The sequence below is a fragment of the Mus caroli genome, unplaced genomic scaffold, assembly GCF_978045245.1.
Source record: "Mus caroli unplaced genomic scaffold, Mus_caroli_1 scaffold_13, whole genome shotgun sequence".
Classification (NCBI taxonomy): domain Eukaryota; kingdom Metazoa; phylum Chordata; class Mammalia; order Rodentia; family Muridae; genus Mus; species Mus caroli.
This window is the reverse complement of record NW_028227268.1, coordinates 34,989,766-35,014,446: the sequence shown is the minus strand read 5'-3', so window position 1 is coordinate 35,014,446 and position 24,681 is coordinate 34,989,766. Positions and strand designations below refer to the sequence as shown.

Genomic DNA, 24,681 nt, shown 5'->3' with positions numbered 1-24,681 from the left:
CTTCTTGGTCATGATGTTTGTGCAGGAATAGAAACCCTGACTAAGACAAATTGGTACCAGCAGAGTGGGGTATTCCTGTGACAACCTGACCATGTTTTGGGGAGGACTGTGGAAGGACTTTGGAACTTTGGGCTTGAAGATCCATTTGTTGTTAAGAGCTCTGTCAGATGTTGTGTAGGAGCTTGGAAGATAATATTGAGAACAGTGCAGAAGATGGAGGTCTGGTTTGTGAAATTTCAGAGGGAAAATTAAAGACTCTTTTCAGGGCCATTGCTGTTTTGATTGTGAAGATTTTGTAGTTCTGGTTAGCTGGGGCTGAAGAATCAGCTGTGATTAACAAGATACCAGAACTACTAAAGCAAACACTTTGCATTACTGGGACTATTGATGCTGGTTAGCTGGAGCTAAGAAATTAGCGGTGATTAAGAAGAGACCAGCATCGTTGAGGTGAGCACAAAGAGGCTGTGTTCCAGAGATAGGCAAGGTTGTACTCCTTCTGCAGCGGGACTTGGTAATGTGTAAGGGTCACCCAGGTGGTACTGGTTTTGAAGGCATGAAGGGGTCATGCAGAGGAGCTGAGGCTCGGCACTCTGAGAGGCCATGGAAGGCCATTGGTGAAGGTGCAGCCTCAGTTGCAATTGAAGGCCCAGGACTGAAGGGGTCATGCAGTGTTTTGGAGATGCCAGTACCATGAGATGACCACCAAGAGCAGCAGCAGCAGTGGAGTACAGGCATCTGGAGCCCAGAGGACGACGTGTGTGCTACAAAGGGCATGGCTGGAGAAGTGACCCAAGCCCTTGGAGGAGCCCAGAAGATCGTGAGTTGGATCCCAGACGTTGGACGGTTGGAGATTGATTTTTGCTTTGATTGTGACTGTGCCCTGATATTTTCCCTCTTGAAGGAAGAAACTGTTTTAGTGGAACCCACAGTTAAGAGACTTTTAATTGTAAAGAGACTTTGGATTTTAAAAGAGATGGATATTTTAAAGAGATTGAAAATTTAAGAATATGTAAAGACTGTGGGACTTTTAAAGTTATTTAGATCTTGGGGATGAATAAGAATGTAAGAGTTGAGGCTTACTAGTGATGTGTTTGTGTGTCAAGTTGACAAGGGGTCAATTGTACTGGCTATTTTTGTGTCAACTTGACACAGCTGGAGTTATCACAGAGAAAGGAGCTTCAGTTGAGGAAATGCCTCCATGAGATCCAACTGTAAGGCATTTTCTCAATTAGTGATCAAGGGGGAAAGGCCCCTTGTGGGTGGGACCATCCCTGGGCTGGTAGTCTTGGGTTCTATAAGAGAGCAGGCTGAGCAAGCCAGGGGAGGCAAGCCAGTAAAGAACATCCCTCCATGGCCTCTGTATCAGCTCCTGCTCCCTGACCTGTCTGAGTTCCAGTCCTGACTTCCTTTGGTGATGAACAGCAGCATGGAAGTGTAAGCCGAATAAACCCTTTCCTCCCCAACTTGCTTCTTGGTCATGATGTTTGTGCAGGAATAGAAACCCTGACTAAGACAATGGTCTTCGCTCCTCTTTCATATAAGGGAAATGGCGAATAGTGGGAGTGGTAGGGCTTGGGCTATGTGCTCTCCAGCCCTAAGGGTAAGTGGTCCCTGCGTGGCAGTGACTAAGATTTTTATCTCCCCATGGTAGTCGGTGTCAACCACTGTAGGAGTCACCGTTAGGCCTTGTAAAAGTCTGGACACTCGGCCGATGATGAGAAAAAAAAGGTCTTTTGGGGAGGGGGCCCAAATTCACCTGTTTCGATGACCACTGTTCCCTCCTCAGGAGTTATAATCCTGGTGGTGGAGGAACACAGGTCCAACACTGCGTTCCCTGTTGTGGCCCTGCACAATCTCCCGTGGGGGATAGGGGGTTGTCTGCAGTTGTTATTAGAGGAGATAGGCCCCACAGGGGGGCCCTCTGGCCGTTTCCCTGGACCGCAGGTAGTGAGTGGGTGGCCGTTGATATCAGTCTTAGATCAGCAATCTCGTGCCCAATGTGGCCTCTCTTGCACTTAGGGCAAAGACTGGGGAGAAACTTTTGTTGGGTAGCAGACATGGTTGAGACTAGGGTGCTCTGTCTTTGTGTAGGGCATTCTCTAGCAAAATGTCCAGGTTGGTTGCATCTATAGCAAGTTTTTTCTCCTTTATTTAGTTGTAGAGCAGCCCCAATGGCCAGATTAATAGACTTAGAAACTTGTTGAGAAAACACATCCACCTCATTACAAAGCTTGATCATACCATTTATATCTAGACTCTTGGTTTTACCTCTCAGGGCAACCCTACATGCCAAATTGGCGTTTTCAAGAGCAAGTTGTCAGACTAACAGACCCTCATTTTCCTCAGGTCCCAAAATTCTCTCAGCTGCTTCCTGCAATCTGGCAACGAACTGCGCATAGGACTCTTGGGGCCCTTGTATAATCTTGGTTAGGGGCGTAGTTAGCGCCCCTGCAGCAGGGACAGAGCACCAAGCTCCCAGGGCCACCTGTGCCATCTGGGCGAGGATACCAGGGGAGAGCCCTAATTGTTTTTTGTCTGTAGCGAAATTGCCTTTACCGCAAATTTTATCAGCAGTCCAGGAGGCTGTCTTACTAGTAGGATTCTTTCTATTATTTGCAGCCAAATTTTCTCCTCTGTCCACAAACTCTGACTTCCAAATTAAATATTGGCCTCTAGTGAGGACAGACTGAACAACTTTATTCCATTCATTGGGTATCAAGTAGCCTTCTCCTGCTAAACCTTCTAATATAGATACTGTGAACAGGGCATTAACCCCATAGTTTTTGACTGCTGAATTAAGATCTTTTACATATCTCAGTTTTAGCTTTTTGTAGACTGGTTGGCTGTTGGTGTCCAACCCTTCATCAGAGGACATGCCACCCTCATTGGAATCAGAGTTTGCTTGATCCTCCTCCTCATCACTCTCTGGTTCCTCCTGATCTTTATCGGAAGAGCCAGTGGGGGGGGGGTCCTCATGACCTGGAGCAGCCTGACGGGCTCGAGCTTGGGTGAGGACAGGGAAGGTCAATTTTTTATTCCCTTGTTTCTGAGAGGGACCTTTGCAGCCAGTTTGAGGATTTTTTGAGATGGGACCTTGAAGGTTCCCCATGAGGGCTTTTTGTAGATTCTGAGTCTCTAGACTGAGGTCTTGTAGCACTTTTTGAAGCCCTAGAACATCTGTAAGATTGGTGATCTGAGTCTGAAGTTCTCTTTTAGTTTGAAGTAATCGCCGAACAGACAGAGAAGCCAGCGATATGGGATGAGTGGTAGGGGGAATGGGGAGCAAGTAAGGAAGTGGGTGGTAATTGAAGGGCTCGATGGTAAGATAGGCACTGGGCCTGGGACCATAGCAGTCTTGTTCATATTTAAAGGCTTCCTCATCCAATTCTGCCTCTGAGGCAGGATCGAGGGGGTTATCTGACAACTCCTTATACAAAACGGGGTAAATTCTTTTTGGTCTAACAGGGGGTGGAGCAGTAGCCCCTTTTCTAGAATCTAATGTAATTTGGGGAGAAAGAGGGGAAGGCAGGAAGTCCTTAGGGGCTGGGGCATCCATAATTGATGACCGAGATTGATGATTCGCCACGGGTCAGCTTCGCTTTTGCGGCTCAGCTTCGCTTTTGCAGCTCAGCTTTGCTTTTGCAAGACAGCGATTGGGAGTTTTCTAAAAAATCTTCAGTGAGGGCTAAGAGGCGAGCGCTTTCTCCGCCCTTTTCTGCCTGCTCAAGGAGATCTCTGATGATTCCTCAATAACTAAAAAAGGACTCAGGGACATCTTCTCCTTGTTGTTATTAAACTATTGATTTCTTTGCCTACTTTATTCCAGGTTAAAGGGTGTATTTCAGGACCATTCAATACCAGCCATGGACATCTCTCATCCACAAAACAAAAAAATTTTATTAAATCCTTTTTTTTTTTTAACTCTTATCCCTCTCTCCTTAAGAGACCCTTTCATCTCTTGAATAAAAACTGCCTCTTTGGACAGAACCTTCCCCATGGTTAATGGGACAACAACTGAATGCCCAGGCTACCTCTCCACGTCCGTGACACTCGAGCGAAGTGGCGGGGAACTGTGTCACTGTCTCACTGTCTGCGTGGTACCTCTTGAATCCGTTGTCCGGAGGGTGGTCGTACCTCGCGCTGCACGTTGGGCGCCATTTGACCCTTCCAACAGGTCCAGTTATTTGAGGGTCTCGAGGGGACCTTCTCCTAAGAACCAAATGGGGGGATAGAGAGAGACGAGAACCTTGTGCGAATAATGACACGGAAACATTCTGAGTGGCATCAAGGTTCCAATGTATTAGCCAGGCCCAAGGTTTAAATGCACAAGCAAAAGGGGAAGTGCCTTTCAGCAGGAGAGGTGGGGCAGTAGAATTGCACATTCTTTAGGCAGTTACACGGGGAAGCAGGAACTTGGTGGTATCAGGGTGTGGTTAGGACATCTGGCGCTGACTTAGGGCTGGAACATCCTGTGGTTGTTCTCGGAACGGTGTGTTGTGGCCCGCTTTTGACCCCCTTTTCTTCTCGGGGGGGAGAGGCCCAATTCAGAGATCAGGACAATTGTGTTGTCTTAATGGCTCCCAACACTGTATTGTGCTCAGCCATTGCTGCTGGCATCTTTAATGATATTGGGGACAAGGATTTTCAGTGTCTGGACATGCAGATTTAAAGCCTTAGCCCCAATCTCCAAAACTAAGTATTTTTTATCTCATGCAGTTTCTGTGGTTCAGGAATCAGAATGGGTTCAGGGCTTCTATCGTCTGAAGGCTGCACTGAATGGGGACTTCAGTTAAAAAATGGCACACTGACATTACTGGTGCTGGCGCTGGACCCCCACTGGGCTGCTTGAATGTCCTCACAGTTCCCTCAAAATCAGTGATCCCAGAGCGATCGGGGCAGAGTCCTGGGAGATCTCACTTTGGAGATGACTCCTTTATTTATTTTTTTAAAATATTTATTGTGTGTGTGTTTTGTGTGTGCATGCATGGACACACATGCAACCATGCATGCACATGCCATCATGCATGAATAGAGATCAAAGGACAGCCTGTGGGAGTCAGTTTTCTTCACCATGTGAGTCTCAGAGATCCAACTCTGGTCATCAGGCTCAGTAGCCTCCTCCCAGGTAACTAACTCTGTTATTCCTGTAATATACTGAGTTAACAGAGCAACCTGAAATGACCCGAGAGAGTGTAAATACCAGGAGAATAGAATCATAGGTCCTTCCTCAGAGGGTGCCTATTATACCATCTTCATTTCCATAATAGAAAGCCAATAAATCATGTTCATTTGTTCATCTCTATACTAAAGTTGGAATACAGAGAAAGTTACCATGGCCCATATGCTAACATAATATACAAATCAGTGAGGTATTGGATAATTTTTCAGCGTGGCTGTTGGTGGGAAGAACAGTCATCTACCTCAGTGCTGGTTGCTGCTGCTGAGCGCACCACTGCCTGTGGATGACCAACCACACATGAAGGTCCATAGAACTTTTTTGAAGCTTTATTCTGTAGGAAGGGTTTTAAATTACTTGAATCAGGCTGGAAAGATGGCTCAGCAGTTAAGAGTACTGACGGCTCTTCTGAAGGTTCTGAGTTCAAATCCCAGCAACCACATGGTGGCTCACAACCATCTGTAATGAGATCTGACGCCCTCTTCTGATGTGTCTGAAGACAACTACAGTGTACTTACATATAATTATAAATCTTTAAAATATATTACTTGAATCAACTCAGGAGTTTTATAAAATTGTTATCAGACATTATGAAACCATCAGTTTATCTAAACAGCGTTATTACATGAAAGTACATCTTCATACTGATTCGGCAATAAATCTGCCCAACAGAGTGGGTTAATAACCAGAAAACAATAGGCAGTGAGGGTTTCTCTACATCACGCCAGATATATGGCACACCTATCATAGTCACGCAAAAACAGTGACCACCTCCAGGAAGCTCACTTGCTCACTATAGCTTTTTCTTTTTCTTTTTATTCTTTCTTTCTTTGTTTCTCTCTTTCTTTTTTTTTTTCCCCCGAGACAGGGTTTCTCTGTGTAGCCCTGGCTGTCTTGGAACTCACTCTGTAGCCCAGGCTGGCCTCGAACTCAGAAATCCGCCTGCCTCTGCCTCCCAAGTGCTGGGATTAAAGGCATGTGCCACCACAGCCTGGCTACTATAGCTTTTTCTGCATGGCCTCTGCCACCCATGTCTCCAAAAGAAAAACAAAGACTCAGGGTCCCGGTCTCAGCCCATTCTGGCCTCCTACCCATGGCAATCCACTTATCTTCCCTCCCCAAAGGTTTGGATTACTGTTGTGAGCATCATGCCTGCAAAGATATTTCTCTTGCCAAGAAGTCAAGCTAGGCAGGTGGTGCACAGGTGCATACTTGCAGGGCTGCCCGGCACGGAGAAAGGGATTGAAAGAACAGTCTGCAGCCAGGTGTTTCTCAGGCACCACTGTAAACAGAAAGAATCTATGCCAGCTTCTCTCGAATAATCCGCAGCCCACAATATCCTCTCAAAAGCAGAGGAAAATGGTACCATCTTTTTTTACCCTCTTATCTGTCTCCCCAAAAAAGTTTCAGAGTTTTCCAACTTGCCTGTCCTATTTTTTTTTCCTTCAAACTTTAATAAATTGGCCTTGAGTTTTCTTCTGAGTTTAAGTTTTTGTAGCTACCAAACTAGTTATACATTATACCCTGTACTCATCAGTACCAACACTTGAGGAGGGGAAGATCTCATACCAGCCTGGGCTACCTAAAAGGACCTTGTCACAAGGAAAAGAAAAAAAAAACAAATAGTAAATAAATACTAGCTGCCTTAGTTTGTTTTCCCAGTTACAGTCTATCATTGAGAGGAATGGCAGGGACTTCAGCTGGAGCAGAGGCAGGCGCTCTCTCTCTCTCTATCTCTTTCTCTTTCTCTCTAGGTTTGTGCTAAGTTGATGGCTAACTGTGATAACATTCTTGAAATCTTGATTTAGTATTTTTCTTTTGGGTATAATTGATAAATTCTTACCTTTTTCCTCTCTTTTCTTGTTTTAAAATATTTCTAGAAGCCCAAATAGTTCTCCTAACCGACAGCTTAAACCTGGAATCATTTCTGCCCAAAATATCTACAGCTTTGGCTTTGGGAAGGTAAGAGGCTTACACTCATACATAGCCTAGGTTTAGCTAGAGAATCATATGACCATATCTCTCCACCTTGTTCAACTCTTCCGGGTTTTGTGGGGTAACAGTTGAGATGGAATCTCAAACTTGAGATAGTCTTGCTTCAGTGCTGGGATTACAGGTGTAAACTACCATACCCGCTCTTGACTAAACCTGGTAATTATATTTTTTCTTTTCCGGATACTGGAAAAGCAAAGATCATTCATTCGTCCAGCATATTCCCCGATGGCCTCTTTCTTTAACGGGAAGAATAGAACATCCCAAGGATACTATTTGTTCTCAAACATTCCTCAGTTCATTAAAAGCACTTTAAGTATATTTATTAGACCTGTGGAAGGGTGAAGTCAGCAGGAAGCAAATCCATAGAGCTGGCCCAGCTCTCTGCCTGCCTCTCTGTTAAAGGCAATGCCTGGGACCTCCATGAGAATTAAAGAATCTCTGTCCTTTTGCATCCTAGGCAAGCTAGGCCTTTATCTCTATGTAGTAGCAGCCCTCAGTCCTCCTCCGTATCCTCAGAGTGCTTTCTTCTTCGCTCTTCTGCATTGTAGGGAAGGTGTTTCTTAGTGTTCCTGTCCTTACTGCAAACAAAATGTAAGCACTGTAGCGAAATGATTTGAATGACTCTGGCAAGATAAGTAAGTGTGTAGAAGAGATCCCACTGGGGACATTGCTGGGCGAGGGAAGGATCTTTGCTCTCTACCAAGGAGCTTAGGTAAGGGTGGAAGTAAAAAGAATTTTGGCTCCCCCTCCCCCCTGTTTGTTGATGGAGATGCACCCAGAATCTCTGATATGATATGTGGATGCTCTGTTTTGGGAGTCAAATTCCCAATACAGGTAGATTGACCTTTGTACACATGGCCTGTGTTCTAGAGAGGTCATGCCTTTTTTATTGCTGTGACAAAAAAACCCTGATCAAGGCCCCTTATAAAAGAAAGCATTTAATTTGGTTGCTCATGATTCCAGAAGATTAGCAGTGGCAAGCATGGCAAGTGGCAAGCAAGCATGGTGCAAGAGCACCAGCCGAGAGCTTATGTCTGATCCACAATCATGAGGCAGGGAGCAGAGAGAGCCAGCTGGGAAAGGAGTAGGTCGTTGAAACCTGAGAGCCCACCCCGGTGCCACAGCTCCTCTAGCAAGGCCACACCACCTAGTCCTTCCCAAACAGTTCCACTAAGTGGGGACCAAACATTTAAACATATGAGCCTATGGGGCCATTCTCATTCAAACCACCACAGCCCCTCAGTCCCAGTTACATCACTTCAGGAAAAATGCTGGACTTCTGTCTGAACCACCTCAGTAAAAGGGAAACAGTATTTTAAGATTCAAAATAATATAAAGTCAGTTGTGGATCATGTAGGATCATGCCTCTGATCCTACCCCTTAGGAAGGATGAGTTGTTGTAAAAAGAAATGCTAGGAGCTACCTGAGATGGCATACTCCTGTAATACCCAGGACAATACCCAGTACTCAGGAGGTGGCAGGAAGGTCATGCTTTGGAGGCCTATGTAAGATACATACTGAGATCTTATCTAAAAAACAAGCTGGCCATGGTAGTGCACACCTTTAATCCCAGAACTTGGAAGGCAGGCAGGCTAGTCTGAGTTTGATGCCAGCCTGGTCTACAAAATGAGTTCTATATTATGTTCCCCCCTCCCCCAAATCAACCAACCAATCAACTGCTACCAGCAAAGAGAGTCCATAGGTGTATTTACTAGGGAAGTAGCAGCTCTAAGCCAAGAACAGGAAACAGGAACTCTGCTTTCTCTGTTTTATTTCTACCAATCTGAAGCAGTGCCTTGGTTTCAGTTTTATCTCACTTCAGGGATGCAACTTACTTACCCAGGATCTCTTCCAGTCATTGGAGAAAAGGAAGTGATCCAGGCTGATGATGAGCCCACCTTCTCTTTCTTCAGTGGCCCCTACATGGTCATGACTAAGTAAGTTGGAACTGGATGGTGGGAGTTAATCCTGTGGGAAGGGTGGCTTACTGTGTATTGGTAGCTTCTTCTCAAGCATGAAGGAACTCAGAGTGTCTTTAAACTAGCGTTTCTTACTGTGGACATTTTTGGCCAGATGATTTTTTTTTTTTTTTTTTTTTTGGTTTTTCGAGGCAGGGTTTCTCTGTGTAGCCTTGGCTGTCCTGGAACTCACGCTGTAGACCAGGCTGGCCTCGAACTCAGAAATCCGCCTACCTCTGCCTCCCGAGTGCTGGGATTAAAGGCGTGCACCATGCCCGTCCAGATGATTTCTTGTTGTGGTAAGCCCTGTGCATTGTAGGATGCTCAGGAGTGTGCCTGCTCTTTCCCTGTTCTGTTTGTGGCCTCCTTGGATGGGACAGGACTGACCCAAGACATTACCAAAGAATACTCTAAGTAGAGAACAACTGCTCTGAACAATTTCTCATTTCAATATGCTAACTTTCTGCTGTCTAAAGAAATAGAGGCAGCAAGTTGGAAATTAGCTTGCCTCTGAAACAGGATGTGGCTCTCATCAGCCAGATCCAAGGATGGTGACAGTAACAGGATGTGGATGTGACAAGAACCTGTTGGATGTACTCAGTCATCCCTGCATGATCAGGAGAGCTGTCCTGGCCAGGATGGCTCAGCTTTTAGAACCTGAATGCTTCTTTTCTTCTTCAAAGAAACACATATCTACAAATGCCTCTGCTGGGTCCACAAGGCCCCTTTGCCCCCATGTTTTTCTGCCCATGCTATGAATTTGTCATCAGATCATGCCTGTGTTCCATCACTATGGCTTCTGTCCCCTCCTAATGGGCTCTTGAATATTCCCTATTGTCTGGATCACCATAGCCCTATCCATTTACCACACTGCTGTCAGCATTGTCTAACATAAAAACTCACTCCCTTGAACCCTTCTGTGACCTTTGCCTCCTCACTTAATTCTCCAAGGTGCTTTAGAGTCTGGAGGTGTTAGGAGAGAGGAGAGGAGAGATTGTGTGTGGACCTGTTTTCCAGCTGGGTGGGAAGGAAGGCTGGTTCACTAAAGCAGTGCCTACTCAGCCTTTCTCTCCTTACACTCTCTCCTGCGCTTTTAGCCTCGTGTGGAATAGGAGCAGAGTCACAGTAAAGGAGCTGAACCTTCCCACCCGTCCCCACTGTAGCAGGCTGAGGTTGGCCGACTTGCTGATTGCTGAGCAGGAGCACAGCAGGTAAGGAGAACCATAGAACAAGAGCTACTCCCGGACCTGACTGTGGTACACCAATCTCACCTAGCCTTGGCATATCCTGACTGTTGGACTTGGTTGACTTCTGAAAGCTGCTGAAAGAAAGGAATTAAAGAGTAGTCTGAGGCGTGTGGATTGTGATTAGGGCCTCAGTGCTGTCATCTGTCCTGTGACTCAAGTCCTTAGGTGGACAGGACCCAGGACCATCTTTTTTGTTGTTGAAGCCTCTGTGGGACTCTGTACCCATCTGGAGAGCAAATGACTGTCCTGCTTTCGTAGAGCATAGCAGTCCATGAGGCCAGATCTAAGAACCACATTTCCACCAGTAAGGATGTTTCCATGAGTCTCAGTTCCAAAGGCTTCCTGAGGTTGCAGAGTCATGTCATGTAGGTCTTGGTGAGTCAGATACTGGGTTTATGATTTCATAGCAGGGCCACCAAGGAGCTGAAAGGATCCTGGATTATTGAGCTAGTTTCTGAGAAGGCCACTCAGCTCTTCCTGAGGGAGGTGTTTCTGGACAGGTGAAGCCCTTGCTTTTTTTTTTTTTTTTTTTTTTTTTAAAGATTTATTTATTGATTATATGTAAGTACACTGTAGCTGTCTTCAGACACACCAGAAGAGGGCGCCAGATCTCGTTACGGATGGTTGTGAGCCACCATGTGGTTGCTGGGATTTGATCTCCGTACCTTTGGAAGAGCAGTCGGGTGCTCTTACCCACTGAGCCATCTCACCAGCCCAAAGCCCTTGCTTTTGAAGAAGCTTGCCTGAACCCACACAGTCTGAAAAAACAATTGGGCAGGCATGATGTGTGTTTTGACATGCGGCTGAGTCGGTATGTGGCTTTGGACACGTTTCAATTCTGGTTCTTTGGTTTCAGATAACTCTAGCTGTGTGTTAAGCCAACACACAGAGTGTTTGGATTTGTAGGGGTTTTCCAGCACTGTTACTGTGGCCACTGATAACTCTTTCTTTAACATACAATTTATTTTTATTTTACGCCCGTTGGTGTTTTGCCTACACGTATGTCTGGGTGAGGGAGTCAGAAGCCCTGGACCTGGAGTTATAGAAAGTTGTGAGCTGCCTCGTGGGTGCTGGGAATTGTACCTCAGTCCTCTGGAAGAGCAGCCAGTGCTTTGACCACTGAGACACCTTTCCATCCCACCACTGATAATGCTAAACCTTCAGCTTCTTCCAATAGATGTCTCCCCTCCCAGAACCCATCTTAAAATGCTGCATATGAATTGTATTCTGTTGGCCTTTGGTTTTCTATATATTGTTTGTTTTTGAGTCAAGATCTCATGTAGTCCAGACTGGACTTGAGTTTCCTGTATAGTAGAGGGTGACCTTGAACCTCGTGCTACCTCTATCTTCCAATTACCAGGATTAAAGGCTGTGCCTCCATGCCTGACTATAAATGAGATTTGTTTAGAATGTGTTCAAATGACCTACAAGAAAGAATATCACCTGTGTTTTCATCATGCAGTCCTATGCCCTGTCCTTCTGAAGATTTTTGTCTTTTTTAGCAACCTGCGGCATCCTAACCTGCTGCAGCTGATGGCTGTATGTTTGTCCCGGGACCTGGAGAAAATTCGCCTGGTTTACGAGCGTATCACAGTCGGCACACTGTTCAGTGTCCTCCATGAACGAGTATGGCCATTCTGTAGATTCCCCAGCTTCCCTTCCTCGTCTCCCTGCCCTCTTCCTTGTTATCTTTTCAGAGTTCCCATTTGGAAGATGGCCTTGTAAATCCTTTTCAAGTACTGGTGTGGCATGCTGGATGAGGCTGATAAGCATGTGTTGGAGCTGATGTGATTGAACTTTTCACATTGCTTGCTTGCTTGATTGTTTGATTAATGTGTCTGTCTGTCTGTCTGTCTGTCTGTCTGTGTACCACCCAGAGGTCAGATGATAACTTTTTGGAAGAAATGCTCTCCTGTGTCAGGGATTAAAATCAGGTCACCAGGCTTGGCAGCAAGCACCTTTACCCTCTGAGCCCTTTCACTGACCCTAATACAGTAGTTTTTTGTTTTGTATTTTTTTTTGTTAGTCTTCCACCTCTTCTTTCTCTCATTAAGCAAATTTACCAGTGTGTGTGTGTGTGTGCGCGCGTGCGCGCTCGTTCGCTTGCTCATGCCTGCACACATGAGCTCTCATGTACACTGCATCTCTGTGCACATATGCCACAGTTATATGTGTGGAGGTCAGAGGATAACTTTGTGCAGTTGGTTTTCCACTTTCATCTTTATGTGGGTCCTGAGGTCATTGCAGGTCACAAGGTTTATATGACAACTGCTTTCCCTGCTGTGCCATCTAGATTGTCACAGTTTTTGTTTATGTGTTTGTATTGAGACAGGCTTTGACTATGTAACCCAGCCTAGCATTAAGCTCAAATCCTTCCAACTTGTCAGTCTCCTAAAAGCTGGGATTGCAGATGTGTAGCATAATTGCTGGCCTCCCAATCTTGCTTTCCTTTCCTTTTCTTTCTGTTTTAAATTGGCAAAATCTGGTTGAGCCATTAGCCACAGGCTCTTTCCCCCTACATTTTCCTTGTGTTCTGTCATGGTTTGTTTATATAGAGGCCTTCATCACTTCCTTCTCACTTCTCAGATTTCCTTGGGATGGAGGACTTTTCTGTGACTGACAGGTCTTGTGGCTAAGTCTTCTTTGGGCTGGGATATGACTTCTAAGAGCTCTTTTTCTGTGACCTTACTCTAAATATCCTGGTTGGGCATAAAGAGAGACCCTTAAGAGAATCTTCCTTCTTTATCTGTTTGAGCTGGGAGCTGAATTAATTCTCTTCAACTTGTAGAGTCCTTTGAGCTTTCAGATTCTCCCAGCTACAGCCTTAGATAGGAAGGCAGGAGGTCGTGGGGGGCGGTTAACTGGTGTGAGTGGACGAACCTCCCTGGAGTTTCCTCAGGTTAGCCTGGAATGCACATACCAAAACTAGAGTACTTCCCCCAACCTCACCTGTAGGAAAGGAGCTGAGGCTTAGAGCCAAGGCCTGGGTCAGTGGGACTGCAGTCACTTAACCTCGCTGACATCAGGCTCCTGTCTGCTAAATGAGAAACCGGAAAGCAGCGAGAATCAAATGAAAAGGCTTTGGGAATGAAAAGGCAGCAGGAGGCCTTTCCTTTCTCTCTCTTGCCTGCAGAGGTCCGAGTTCCCAGTGCTGCACATGGAGGTGATTGTGCACCTGCTGCTCCAGGTTGCTGATGCCTTGATATACCTGCATTCCCGGGGATTCATCCACCGCTCCCTCAGCTCCTACGCTGTCCACATCGTCTCTGCAGGAGAAGCAAGGCTGACTAACCTGGAATACATGATGGAAAGGTAGGTATAGGCTGCAGTGTAGCTTCTTCCTTAAGAGGGACTCACTCCATGGGGGGACCTTCATTACAGCGTTGACACTTAATCTGTTCAGGGCATGTGATTGATGGGAAAACCGTCCATCAGCACAGAAAGAGATTTCCCAAATGCCTAACTTTGTTTGCCAAGGCTATAGATAAGACTCTTAAAAAATTGTTTTACATTGTGTGTGTGTGTGTGCGCGCGCACGTGTGGGCGTGCAGAGAGGGAGAAGGAGAGGGAGAGAGAGGACAACTTAAGGTTCTTTCCTTCTACCATGTGGGTCCTGAGAATCAAATTCAGGCCACTAGGCTTGGTGACAGGAACCTTCACCACTGAGGCCTTTCACCAATCTTCCTCTTCCTCCTCCTCCTCTTCCTCCTTCTTTCCCTCCCTTCCTCCCTCCTTCCCTCCCCCCCCCCAATCTGGAGTCAGTCTGACCTCAGATTTACTGGTCTTGAATTCACAGTTCTCCTTCCTAGGCTTCTCAAGAGCAGCCACAGGTGTGTGTTGCCATATCTGTGTGAGAAGTTATTTCTGCTTAGGTTAGTCTTGTTTTCATAAACATATAGTATGTGTATATTAACCAATGTGTATCAAAGCCTCTATCCATCTCCTCTTAAAATTTTTCAGTTTGGCACAACAGAGGTGTTTGTTGTTGTTGTTGTTGTTTTGTTTTGAAACAGGGTTTCTCTGTGTAGCTCTGGTTGTCCTGGAACTCACTCTGTGCTTTGTGGACCAGTCTGGCTTCCAACTCAGAGATCCTCTATCCTGTCCCGCGGGATTCAGTTATTTGTGGGTGCCAGGGGAACCGCAAACCTGGAAGGAGATGGAGGAAGAAAAGGAAGAGTAGGAGACCAGGAAGGAGACCTATCGAGGTCTCGTTTATTATGCCGAGGTGCCTTCTTTTTAAAGCATACATCGCAGGGAATATGGGAGGGGTCGAGGGAGAATTATACAAAGAACAAAGAAGCGGGTATCTGCTGACATGGGGGCCGAAGTCAGGCACCAGGCAGCGGGCACTCTGCATCTTATCTCTGGAACATAGATCCTCCTTGACACAGCCTTGGGTGTCAGGCTGGGCTCATGACATCCAACTCATGTCCTTGGATGGCATGGGAACTCAGGAAGAGATAGGGAAGAGAGGGGTGATAACCAGCTCTTAGCACGAGGCCATTTGGCCTGTTAGGGAGATTGTGAAGGGCTCACTTTCTCATGGGATGGTCTCTGACAATCCTCCTGCCTCTGCTACCTGAGAGCTGGGATTAAAGGTGTGTGCCACCCTGCTGGGCTGAGTTGTATGTTCTTACCTTGTCATCTACCATGTGTGTTGAAAGGGGCCTTGGTACACATTTCTCCCATCAGTGGCCAGCCACCCCTAAGGACTTAGTTGCCCCCTGCACTCTTTTCATTGCTACCCAGGGAATAAGAGAAAGCATAGAGGGTACACAGGTAGGTTTGGGGCCAACCTGAAGTGGGTATATCACAGCTTCCCTCTTGGCACTGGCCAGAGCCCAGTTACCTTCTTACTCAATGGAGGCTCAGAAATGAGCTTTAGCTGGAGAGGAGAGGAGGTAAGGGGCACCAGTAAGCCCTCTGGGCAGTTTTATCTTCTGCTGGATAGCAAAGACAGACCCTCAGGGCACTCGTGCAGCAAGAGACACTTCAAACAACTCCCTGTTCAAATGCTTGTAGTCAGGCTTAGTTTCCTACTGGGCTGGGACCAGAGACTGACTCTTAATTCTCCACCTCAGGCCCTAGGAGTCAGAGGGTCTCTGCTCTGCATCCTTGATGCTATCCAGAGCTCGGGGCCTTTGGCATCATGTTGGTTCTGTTCTGGGCACTGCTCTTAGCCACTGGACAGACCTTCTTCCTCTGTCCCCTTGCCACCCATACCTGCTGCTCTGCTTCTGAGCTGCGGCATGGTTTTGGTGCTTCCATTTCCCAGTAACTTAGTACAGGAAACGCTCAGAGAGCTCACAGAGTTGTATTACTCACCACTGAGTCCTGTCCTGAGAACAAGCCCTGACTCATGGGCATTCAGTGTGATTAAACCCAGTTTCCTACTTTTCCATGCCTCTGTGCTTCTTGTGCTCTATCTGGAAAGGAGTGCAGGGACTAGCCATGGAGATACTGTGAGGCATGGCTTTTGAGTATTAGAGGTATAGATGGTACTCCTGCTCTGGGTGTGAAGGTGTTATGAGAGGCAAGGGATCAGAGAGGGCTTTGACTGGAGCTGTTGGAGTTTTCTATGACCTTTTCAGCAAAGATCAGGTGGCAATCATCAGGCAAGTCTCAGATATGGCCATTCTCAATCCTAGTTAAAACACAGGGTGGACCAGTGAGACAGCTTGCTCAGCAAGTAAAAGTGCTTGCTACACTAGCCTGACAACCTGAATTGGATCCCCAGAACCCATGACAGAAGGAGGGAATTGTTATCTAAAAGTTGTCTCTCCTCCCTTGTACCCCCTCCCCTGACAGGGTTTTTCTGTGTAGCCCTGGCTATCCTGGCACTCACTCTGTAGATCAGGCTGGCCTTGAACTCAAAAGATCTGCTTCCTTCTGCCTCCTTAGTGCAGAAATTGAACAAGTGTGTACTACCTCCTGGCTATAAAAGTTGTCTTTTAAACACACACACCCACCCACCCACACACCCCTTTTCAAGGTCTTCTTAGTTTTATTTACCACTTCTAGTCTCAAATAGCCCAGGCTAGCCTTATATACTTGTTAGATAGCCAAGTATGGCCTTGAAGTCCTGATGCTCTTTCCTCTACCTCTCGAGTGCTGGCATCACAGGCCTTTGTGGCTGTTGTTGACACTTCCTGGTCATTTGAGCTCACTTTCAGTCTATTCCCTTTCTGCATCCTCATCATACCTAACGTATCTCGTATAGCTCGCATATACTTGTTCCCCCTTGTATTTTTTCTTTTTAAAATTGTTTCTAACGTATATATGTGTACCTGTGTGTATGTGCACATGTGTGCAACTGCCTGGAAAGGACTTTGGCATCAGATGCCCTTGAAGCTAGTTATAGATGGCTCTAAACCACCCAACATGGCTGCTAGGAACAGAACTTGGGTCCTCTGAAAGAGCAGTAGGTGCTTTTAACCATTGAGGCATCTCTTCAGCCCTGTCTTTTTTTTTTTTTTTTTTCCACTAGATCTTGCTATGTAGCTCTTATTGGCCTGGAATCCATTGTGTAGACTTAGTTGGCCTCAAATTTGTGGCAGTATTTATGTCTTTACCCCTTGAGTATTGGAATTACAGCTATGCCCAGCACTAATTTTTAGAACATTCATGTATATGTGTGTACACATGTGAATTTGTGTACATGTGTCTGATGAGACCAGAGGTCAACATCAGGTGTCTTCAGTTGCTCTCTATTCCAGGGGTCCTTTTGTCTCTGGACTCCCAGCACTGAGATTATATAGAGACTGTGGGCCTCAACCTTCCCAGACATGAAATTCTCAGCACTCAGTGGTAAAGGATGATCTTGTTTTATTAGCACACAGCTGTATTCTGTGGCTGTTGCTTAAAGAGGCCTAGCCCCATGAGAAATATTTCTTGTTTTCCATAAGGTTAGGCCTTGTCATCATCGTGTGACCATTAACATGATCTTTTCATCTCTATCTAAACGGAAGGTTCCCCCAGTGCTGAGCAAGCTTTACAGAAGCTGAACCGTGCAGGTTTCTAGTTAAGACAGTTTGATCTTTAGCAAACAGGAGTTGCTGTCTAAGCAGAGATTGATGGTGGTCACTTGTTAAGGGAGATGAGCAGCTTTTACCCTTCCCAGAGCAGAGGAAGGGGCAAGCAGGTTCACAAAGCAGAAGTCAGTGTTAGCTCTGTTGTCTCAGATTAGAAGTAGTTTCTTATTCCACTGTAACCTCATAGTTAATGTTAAAGCTTGCTAGCTTTCCTTCCTCCTTTACCCCCCCCCCCTGGAGGTGATTGATTTCATATATGGCTCCAATTTTAGAATTGTGCTCCATCAAGAGCCAGGCATCTAGGGTCCATTTGCTGTGTACTAGAAGTCAACACCATTTGTAATTTTATAGCTTGCATAAAAGGAGGTAATGAGGTGCAGGAGAGATGGCTCAGCGGTTTAAGAGCATTGACTGCTCTTCCAGAGGTCTTGAGTTCAATTCCCAACAACCACATGGTGGCTCACAACCATCTGTAATGAAATCCAATGCCTTCTTCTGATGTGTCTGAAGACAGCTACAGTGTACTCATATACATTAAATAAATAAATAAATAAATCTTTTTAAAAAAGGAGGTAATGAACTGGAGTTGGTAGCTTAGGGTGTAGGGTCCAAATAAAGGGTTCAAAATGATCAGGAGAAAAGGCCCTGCTAAAGATAGCCAACCTTCCAATTCCAGTAGCTATTTTAGGAGTCTCAGGATGCTTTTAGTGCTTTTTCTCCTTTTGGCTGTTTGCTTTTAACTGTTTAACTGTTGGATCTCTGACTATTCCTAATGCATTAGTGCATTAGAATATAGCAGCATTCTTTAAGTCTATGCAGGTCCTCCCTTTTCTGCTGCTATAGATTTAGGCCTCTTCTGGATGATGGCATCTGCAAGGGAATCCACTTGGTCCTGTATTGTTCCTGCTGCCTCACCAATCTGTTCCCTGCCTTTTTAGATAGATCATTGTGTTATAAAGATTCTATTCTCCTAACCCCTAGGTTCACTGCTAGGGAAATGAGAACAGAAGTGCTTGTAAGCCTTCCATGGGCTTCTGTCAATGGTAAAGTGGGAGGCTTGTTACCTTGGGCTGCATTACCTCATGGATTTGTATAAACCACAATACTAGGCCCCATCCTTTCAGGTACTGGTGGGCCCATGTTCTTTTTGTTTGTTCGTTTTTTGTTTTTTGGTTTTTTTTGTTTTGTTTTTTGGGTTTTTTTGAGACAGGGTTTCTCTGTGTAGCCCTGGCTGTCCTGGAACTTACTTTGTAGACCAGGCTGGCCTCAAACTCAGAAATTCGCCTGCCTCTGCCTCCTGAGAGCTTGTTGTTTTTGTTTTTTAAAGATTTATTTTATTTATATGAGTACAATGTAGCTATCTTCAGACACACCAGAAGAGGGCATTGGATCTCATTACAGATGGTTGTGAGCCACTATGTGGTTGCTGGGATTTGAACTCAAGGCATTTGGAAGAGCAATCAGTTCTCTTAACCCCTGGGCCATCTCTCCAGCCCCAGGCCCATGTTCTTATAGCACCCAGGACCACTGACCCAGCTGGTCACCATCCACCGTGATCTGGGTCTTCCTATATCAGTCATTAACCAGGAAAATGTACCACAGGCTTGCCCACAGGCCAGTCTCCTAGGGGAATTTTCTCAATTTAGTTTCCCTCTTCTCAGATAACTGTAGCTCATGTCAAATTGACAATAGAGTAGCCAGGGCAGTTGTGTTCACTCAGTATTTGCTGCATGATTGGATGGATGTAGATGAAAGGAACACTTAGTGGGACAAAATCGGGGTTAATTACTTTGGATCTATAATCCAAAGCAGCTAACTTTTTTTTTTTTTTTAACTTTTTGTTTGATAATTCTATCAGAGAAGTCAACAGAAATAACACAGTTGGTCAGTAAGGAGTGCCATCTACTGTTGAGAAGACAGCATAACAGTTTATTCTGGTTTTGTGCTCCTGTAGAAATAGGAATCTTGAAGTGAAATGAGGTTTTCTAACTCTCCCACTTCTTTTTAAATTATGGTGCGGGGGATCGGGCCTAGGGCCTCACATAATGCTAGGCAAGTGCTACACCACTAAGCCACAGCCTCTGCCCAGCCCTTTTCCCTTTATGTGTGAGGAAACTGAGGTCCAGAGGGACGACCAAGCCAGTTGCTTAGGGGCATGACGAAGTAGAGCCAGATGGTAGAAGTGGTCCTAGGGCCGGGCAGTGGTGGCGCACGCTTTTAATCCCAGCACCTGGGAGGTAGAGGCAGGCAGATTTCTGAGTTCAAGGCCAGCCTGGTCTACAAAGTGAGAGGCAAGATGGACTGGAAGTTGACTGCAGCTAGAAACAGATCAGCTAGGAGACACTGGGATGGAGCCCGGGAGTCACAGTAGAAGGAAGTGGAATGCACAGAATGCAAAGAGGAGCTGTGTTAACAGCTGCTGGGGGTGGGGTGAGGTTAAAAGGAAGGAGAGGATGGTGAGATTTAGCTAGGTTCATGAGAGACATACAGGGCATGATAGAAATGTTGGAGATCTCAACTGGGCTTGCTGACCTCAGAGTAGAACTTCAGGCAGACATGGCAGTTAGCAAGTTATCATAGCTGCAGCAGTATGCTTTTCTTTGTGATGTTAGTTGACCTGTGAGTCCATGTAGCTTTCAATTGTGTATTTATTCTGGGTAACACTCTGCTTGGGCACATTAGTTTGTTTAACATGCTTGTTAATGGTAATAATCCAACTCCTGTTGTAAAGATAAACAACAGCCTTTTTCTATTCTTAATTCCTCAATTGAATCTTTAGGGCAGGACACCACTTGACTCTCAAGCCTCTCACTCTCAGCACCATTCCACCCTATTCCTGTGGGTGGGTGGGGATCACGGTGCCTCTCATACAGTAAGTGAGCACTTGAGCTGCATCTCAGCCCTCCCCATCTGGCTTTAATAAAGAAAGAAGAAAGGCTGTAAGAGAAGAAAGTGAGAGCAAATAAGAGAAAGGATTTGAATTCTGCTTATAAGTGACTTGTCCTTCTCTAGAGCCTTAGCTAAGCCAGAGGCCTGAGGTTCCTTTGAAGAAATGCCCAGCTTCAAGAAGGAAGCCTGGGAGTTTCTTAAAATAGATTACAGATAATCGAATACTCACTGCCTCTGGGAAGAGCACTTGTCTACCATATGTGAGGGTCTGTGTTTGATCCCTAGCACCCCATAAAACAAAAACCATCACCAAAAAAGGTGATGCTAATGTAATTTATGTTAATTTAATATATAATTATATGGTAAATATTCTAAATTTACAGATTAACTATACAAATATGTATTAGATTTGTATGCATAGTATACGAAGCCCCACTTTACCATTTAGCAATATAAGCAAAATATCAGGATCAGATTTTCTTTTTTTTTTTCTTTTTTTTTTTTAAAACATTTCTTTATTTTATTTATATGAGCACACTGTAGCTGTCTTCAGACACACCAGAAGAGGGCACCAGACCTCATTACAGATGGTTGTGAGCCACCATGTGGTTGCTGAGAAATGAACTCAGGACCTCTGGAAGAGCAGTCAGTGCTCTTAACCACTGAGCCATCTCTCCAGCACCAGGATCAGATTTTCTAATTCATGGTTTGCTAACCTCTTTGTTCTCTGTCAAAGGTCTTTCTGGGCAGGTAGGGAAGTATGGAGATGGATCTGATAGGAACTGGGGAAGGTTCAATATGATAAAATTACACATGATTTAAAAATACACAAAATTGTACAAAATGCTCAAGGAACTAAAATATCATTAAAATAATTCCACTGATAAAAACTTCAGTCTAAGAAGCCCATCCTACCTTCTGAAATCTATGCTTATGCCTGACCAACAAAGAACTTAAACTTTTTTCCCTTTTTTTTTTTTTTTAAAGACAGGGTCTCATTGTGTAGTCCTGGCAGGCCTGACAACCAGGCTGGCATTGAGTTCAGAGAGATGCACCTGCCTCTGACTCACAAGTATTGGGAAGCCCTCCGTAGTTTTCTGTTGCTGTGACAAAGCGCCATAGCCAAGGCACCTTGCATAGAGTTTAATAGCTTACAGCTCCAGAGGGTCAGAGTCCACAGTGGAAGAGCAAATGTATGCAGGCAGCTCACAGCTGCAAGCTCACACCTTGATCCTCAGGTCAGAGGCAGAGAGAGCCCTGGGAATTGTGTCAGTCCTTTGAAACCTAAAAGCCAGCCTCCCTCCCAGCGACACACCTCCTCCAACTAGTTCACACCTTCTAATCGTTCCAAACAGTTTCACTGATTTAGGGCTAAGTATTCCAACATATGAGCCTGTGGGGGCCATTCTCATTCATACCATCACATGCTATTACAGGCATGTGTCATCATCCTGGCCTTCTCTCTTCTCATTAACCGTTTTTTAAAAAATATTTTTATTTTATGTATATGAGTGTTTGTATGTATATATGTGTGTCATGTGTGTGCCTGGTGCCCACAAAGGCAGAAGGAGTTGAATCCCCTGGAACTGGAGTTAGAGGCAGTTGCTACCTACCATGTGCTGGAACTGAACCCAGATCTTTGCAAGAGCAGCAAGTGCTCTTAACTACTGAGCCTATCTCACCAGGCCCAGCTCTTAACTATTGAGCTATCTCACCAGCTTGTAATAGAAGACTTTTTTTTTTTTTTTTTTTTTTGAGCCATGGTCTTATGTATACCAGGCTGGTCTTAAATTTACTGTATAGCTAAGTATTGTTGTAACCCCCGAATTACTGATACTATAGAGACTTCAGACAGTTTGCCTCTGTCACCCTCCCCCTCCAGAAGCTCCCATCCTCCCTCCAGCCCTCAGCAAGCAAGATACACAGATAGCTGGTTTCTGTGCTGCATCCTCCTGCAGCAAGCCCGGGGCTCCCTCCCCCTCCCAGGCTGCTCCCCTAGAGTTAGAATGGCACTACCCATAAAACACCCCCTTAATGAGGACATTCTGAGGAGTCCGCAAAAGACACCCTCCCCACATCCTCCCCGCCTTTGTGTCTCTAAAAACCAACACTCCTGATAAGCAGCAGAACTCCAGGTGCCTGTCCTTGAGACCTTAGAGAAATAACAAGCTCAAGAGAGGCTACAGCCTCACATTTAGGTCATAGAGAAAAGGTAATCAGAGGTCAGGTCACAGTCAGTTAAGACTGGTCATAAAATTAGTCCCTGAAGAGACTCTCCACCCCCCCACCCCCCCCCCCGCTTCAGTACCATTCCACCAAATGATTACAGCCCTCTCTCTACTCCCCTTTTCTGTGAACATTCACGGGATTCCTAACTATACTGTGTATAAACCCAGTGTTTTCTGGACTCACGCTAGCCAGCATTCACGAGGTGAGTGCTAGGCAGGTGATCCGAGTTCGAACTTGAAACAATAAAAGACTCTTTTTCGAGTTGCAGCAGACTTCACAATTCTTGGGTTCGTCTGGGTTTCCTGTGGACTCAGGGCACAACAGTATGATACTAAGCTTCTAGTTGCCCCTGCTTTACCTTAGGTATTTAGATGCACTACCATGCAAACCAACTGATCTACATTTCCAGCACTGTAATAACGTAGTTCCTAATTATCAGTGAGCAGGCATCAAGCCTTTACCAAATGCCTGCCTAAGGTATGGTCATATTATTTCTTTTTCCTTTTTTTTTTAAATTTATTCATTTATTTTATATGTATGAGTACACTGTAGCTGTCTTCAGACACACACCAGAAGAGGGCATCAGATCCCATTACAGGGGGTTGTGAGCCACCATGTGGGTGCTGGGAATTGAACTCAGGACTTCTGGAAGAGCAGTCAGTGCTCTTAACCACTGAGCCACCTCTCCAGCTTAGTCATATTATTTCTTACTTGGTGGAATGAATACTGTATGCACCACAGAGGGTTGCCACATCCATAATTTCATTTGATTATGATGACAGCCATGGGCAGTCAGTACTGACTTAGCCTTACCCTGAGGCCTCTTATTGGTCCGGGAGATATTTAGGATGGTTGGATTTGGCTCATAGGGTGTCTGGTTGAGAGGTAAGTTGTTTAGGCAGTCAGTGAACTTTGATGAACTAAAAGAGCTCATTCCCCAGAGGGTATGAGTTCAGAAAAGAAGCAGTCATTGGCTAGACATGGTAGTACACAGGAGGCAGGGGCAGGTGGATCTCTTGAGTTCTATGCCAGCCTGGTCTTGATAGGATAAGGCTCTTGCCATTAAGCCTGACAACCTGAGGCTGACCCCACTTGGTGGGAGGAGAGAGCCGATGCTCACAAACTGTTCTTTCAACTCTACATGTGTGCCGTGTTGCACGTGCACGCACACACACACACACACACACACACATACACAGTAAATAAATGTAATAAAAATATTTTTAAAAATAATAAAGTAGCTACTCTCAGAAAGCTGCATACAAGATATAACAAGTAGCAGCAAAAACTTAATAAAAGTGCATGCAAGATATAAACAACAACAACAACAACTGTAGCTAGTAAAACAGCACTACTTTTAAAGTAGATGGTTAGAGAAGGGCTCCCTAAGGAGGCATCTTTCAAATTAATGCCTTGGTCTCAAGAAACAGCCAGTCACTGAGCATGCCAGGCAGAGGGAACTACTCACGCAGTGTGGAAGAGGTAATGTCTTCCTAATGGAACTGAAGGATGGTTCCTGTGGTTTGATGGAGTGCTAAGAAAGGGAAAGTGGCCACACACGCTGGGGAATGCAGGGTCAGGCAAGCAGGTATGGGAAGGAGTTACAGGAAGTAGAAGAGCTCCAGGGAAGCCCACTAACTCAGTGTTCAGCTGCATTTTCAGACGCTCCAGGAGATTGTTAAAGGGAAGTATTTAAGTGCACTTTATGGTGATCATAATGTCTCCTTAAGATAAGCTCTGTTTTGTGTTTCCTCCCACAGCCAGGACAGTGGTGCACACAGGAACATGACTCGAATGTCCCTCCCCACCCAGCTGTACAACTGGGCTGCACCAGAAGTGGTCTTACAGAAGGTGGCCACGGTGAAGTCAGACATATACAGCTTTTCCGTGATCATACAAGAGATCTTAACAGGTGATCCAGGAGCACATTAAATGTTGATCAGCATTCTGATTTTTAGCTTAGAGATTTCCCCAGGAATTACTTAGTTTTATGAAAATTTATAACTTAACAAAAAAATCTTGAAGGATCTTCTTTTTGTTTGTCTGAGATGAAGTCTCAACTTCAAGGATATTTGTGCTTATTAGACATAAGATAGTTTCCCAGAAATCTTTTTTTAACTCTTAAGACTCAGAAAAACCCATAGATCTTCTTGCTA

The 24,681-nt window shown here is 45.3% G+C and overlaps 1 protein-coding gene across 3 annotated transcripts in view; it reads left to right on the top strand.

The window, feature by feature from the left end:
* Tex14 (testis expressed 14, intercellular bridge forming factor) overlaps window positions 1-24,681 on the top strand; it is a 164,995-nt gene that overhangs the window by 90,667 nt on the left and 49,647 nt on the right. For all 3 annotated transcript variants that reach the window (XM_085829697.1, XM_085829698.1, XM_021177802.2), the window contains exons 6-11: window positions 7,057-7,138; window positions 8,978-9,108; window positions 10,227-10,340; window positions 11,879-12,002; window positions 13,510-13,688; window positions 24,286-24,437. In XM_085829697.1, coding sequence (XP_085685823.1) covers window positions 7,057-7,138; window positions 8,978-9,108; window positions 10,227-10,340; window positions 11,879-12,002; window positions 13,510-13,688; window positions 24,286-24,437 — 782 coding nt within the window. The remainder of the gene's footprint in view (window positions 1-7,056; window positions 7,139-8,977; window positions 9,109-10,226; window positions 10,341-11,878; window positions 12,003-13,509; window positions 13,689-24,285; window positions 24,438-24,681) is intronic.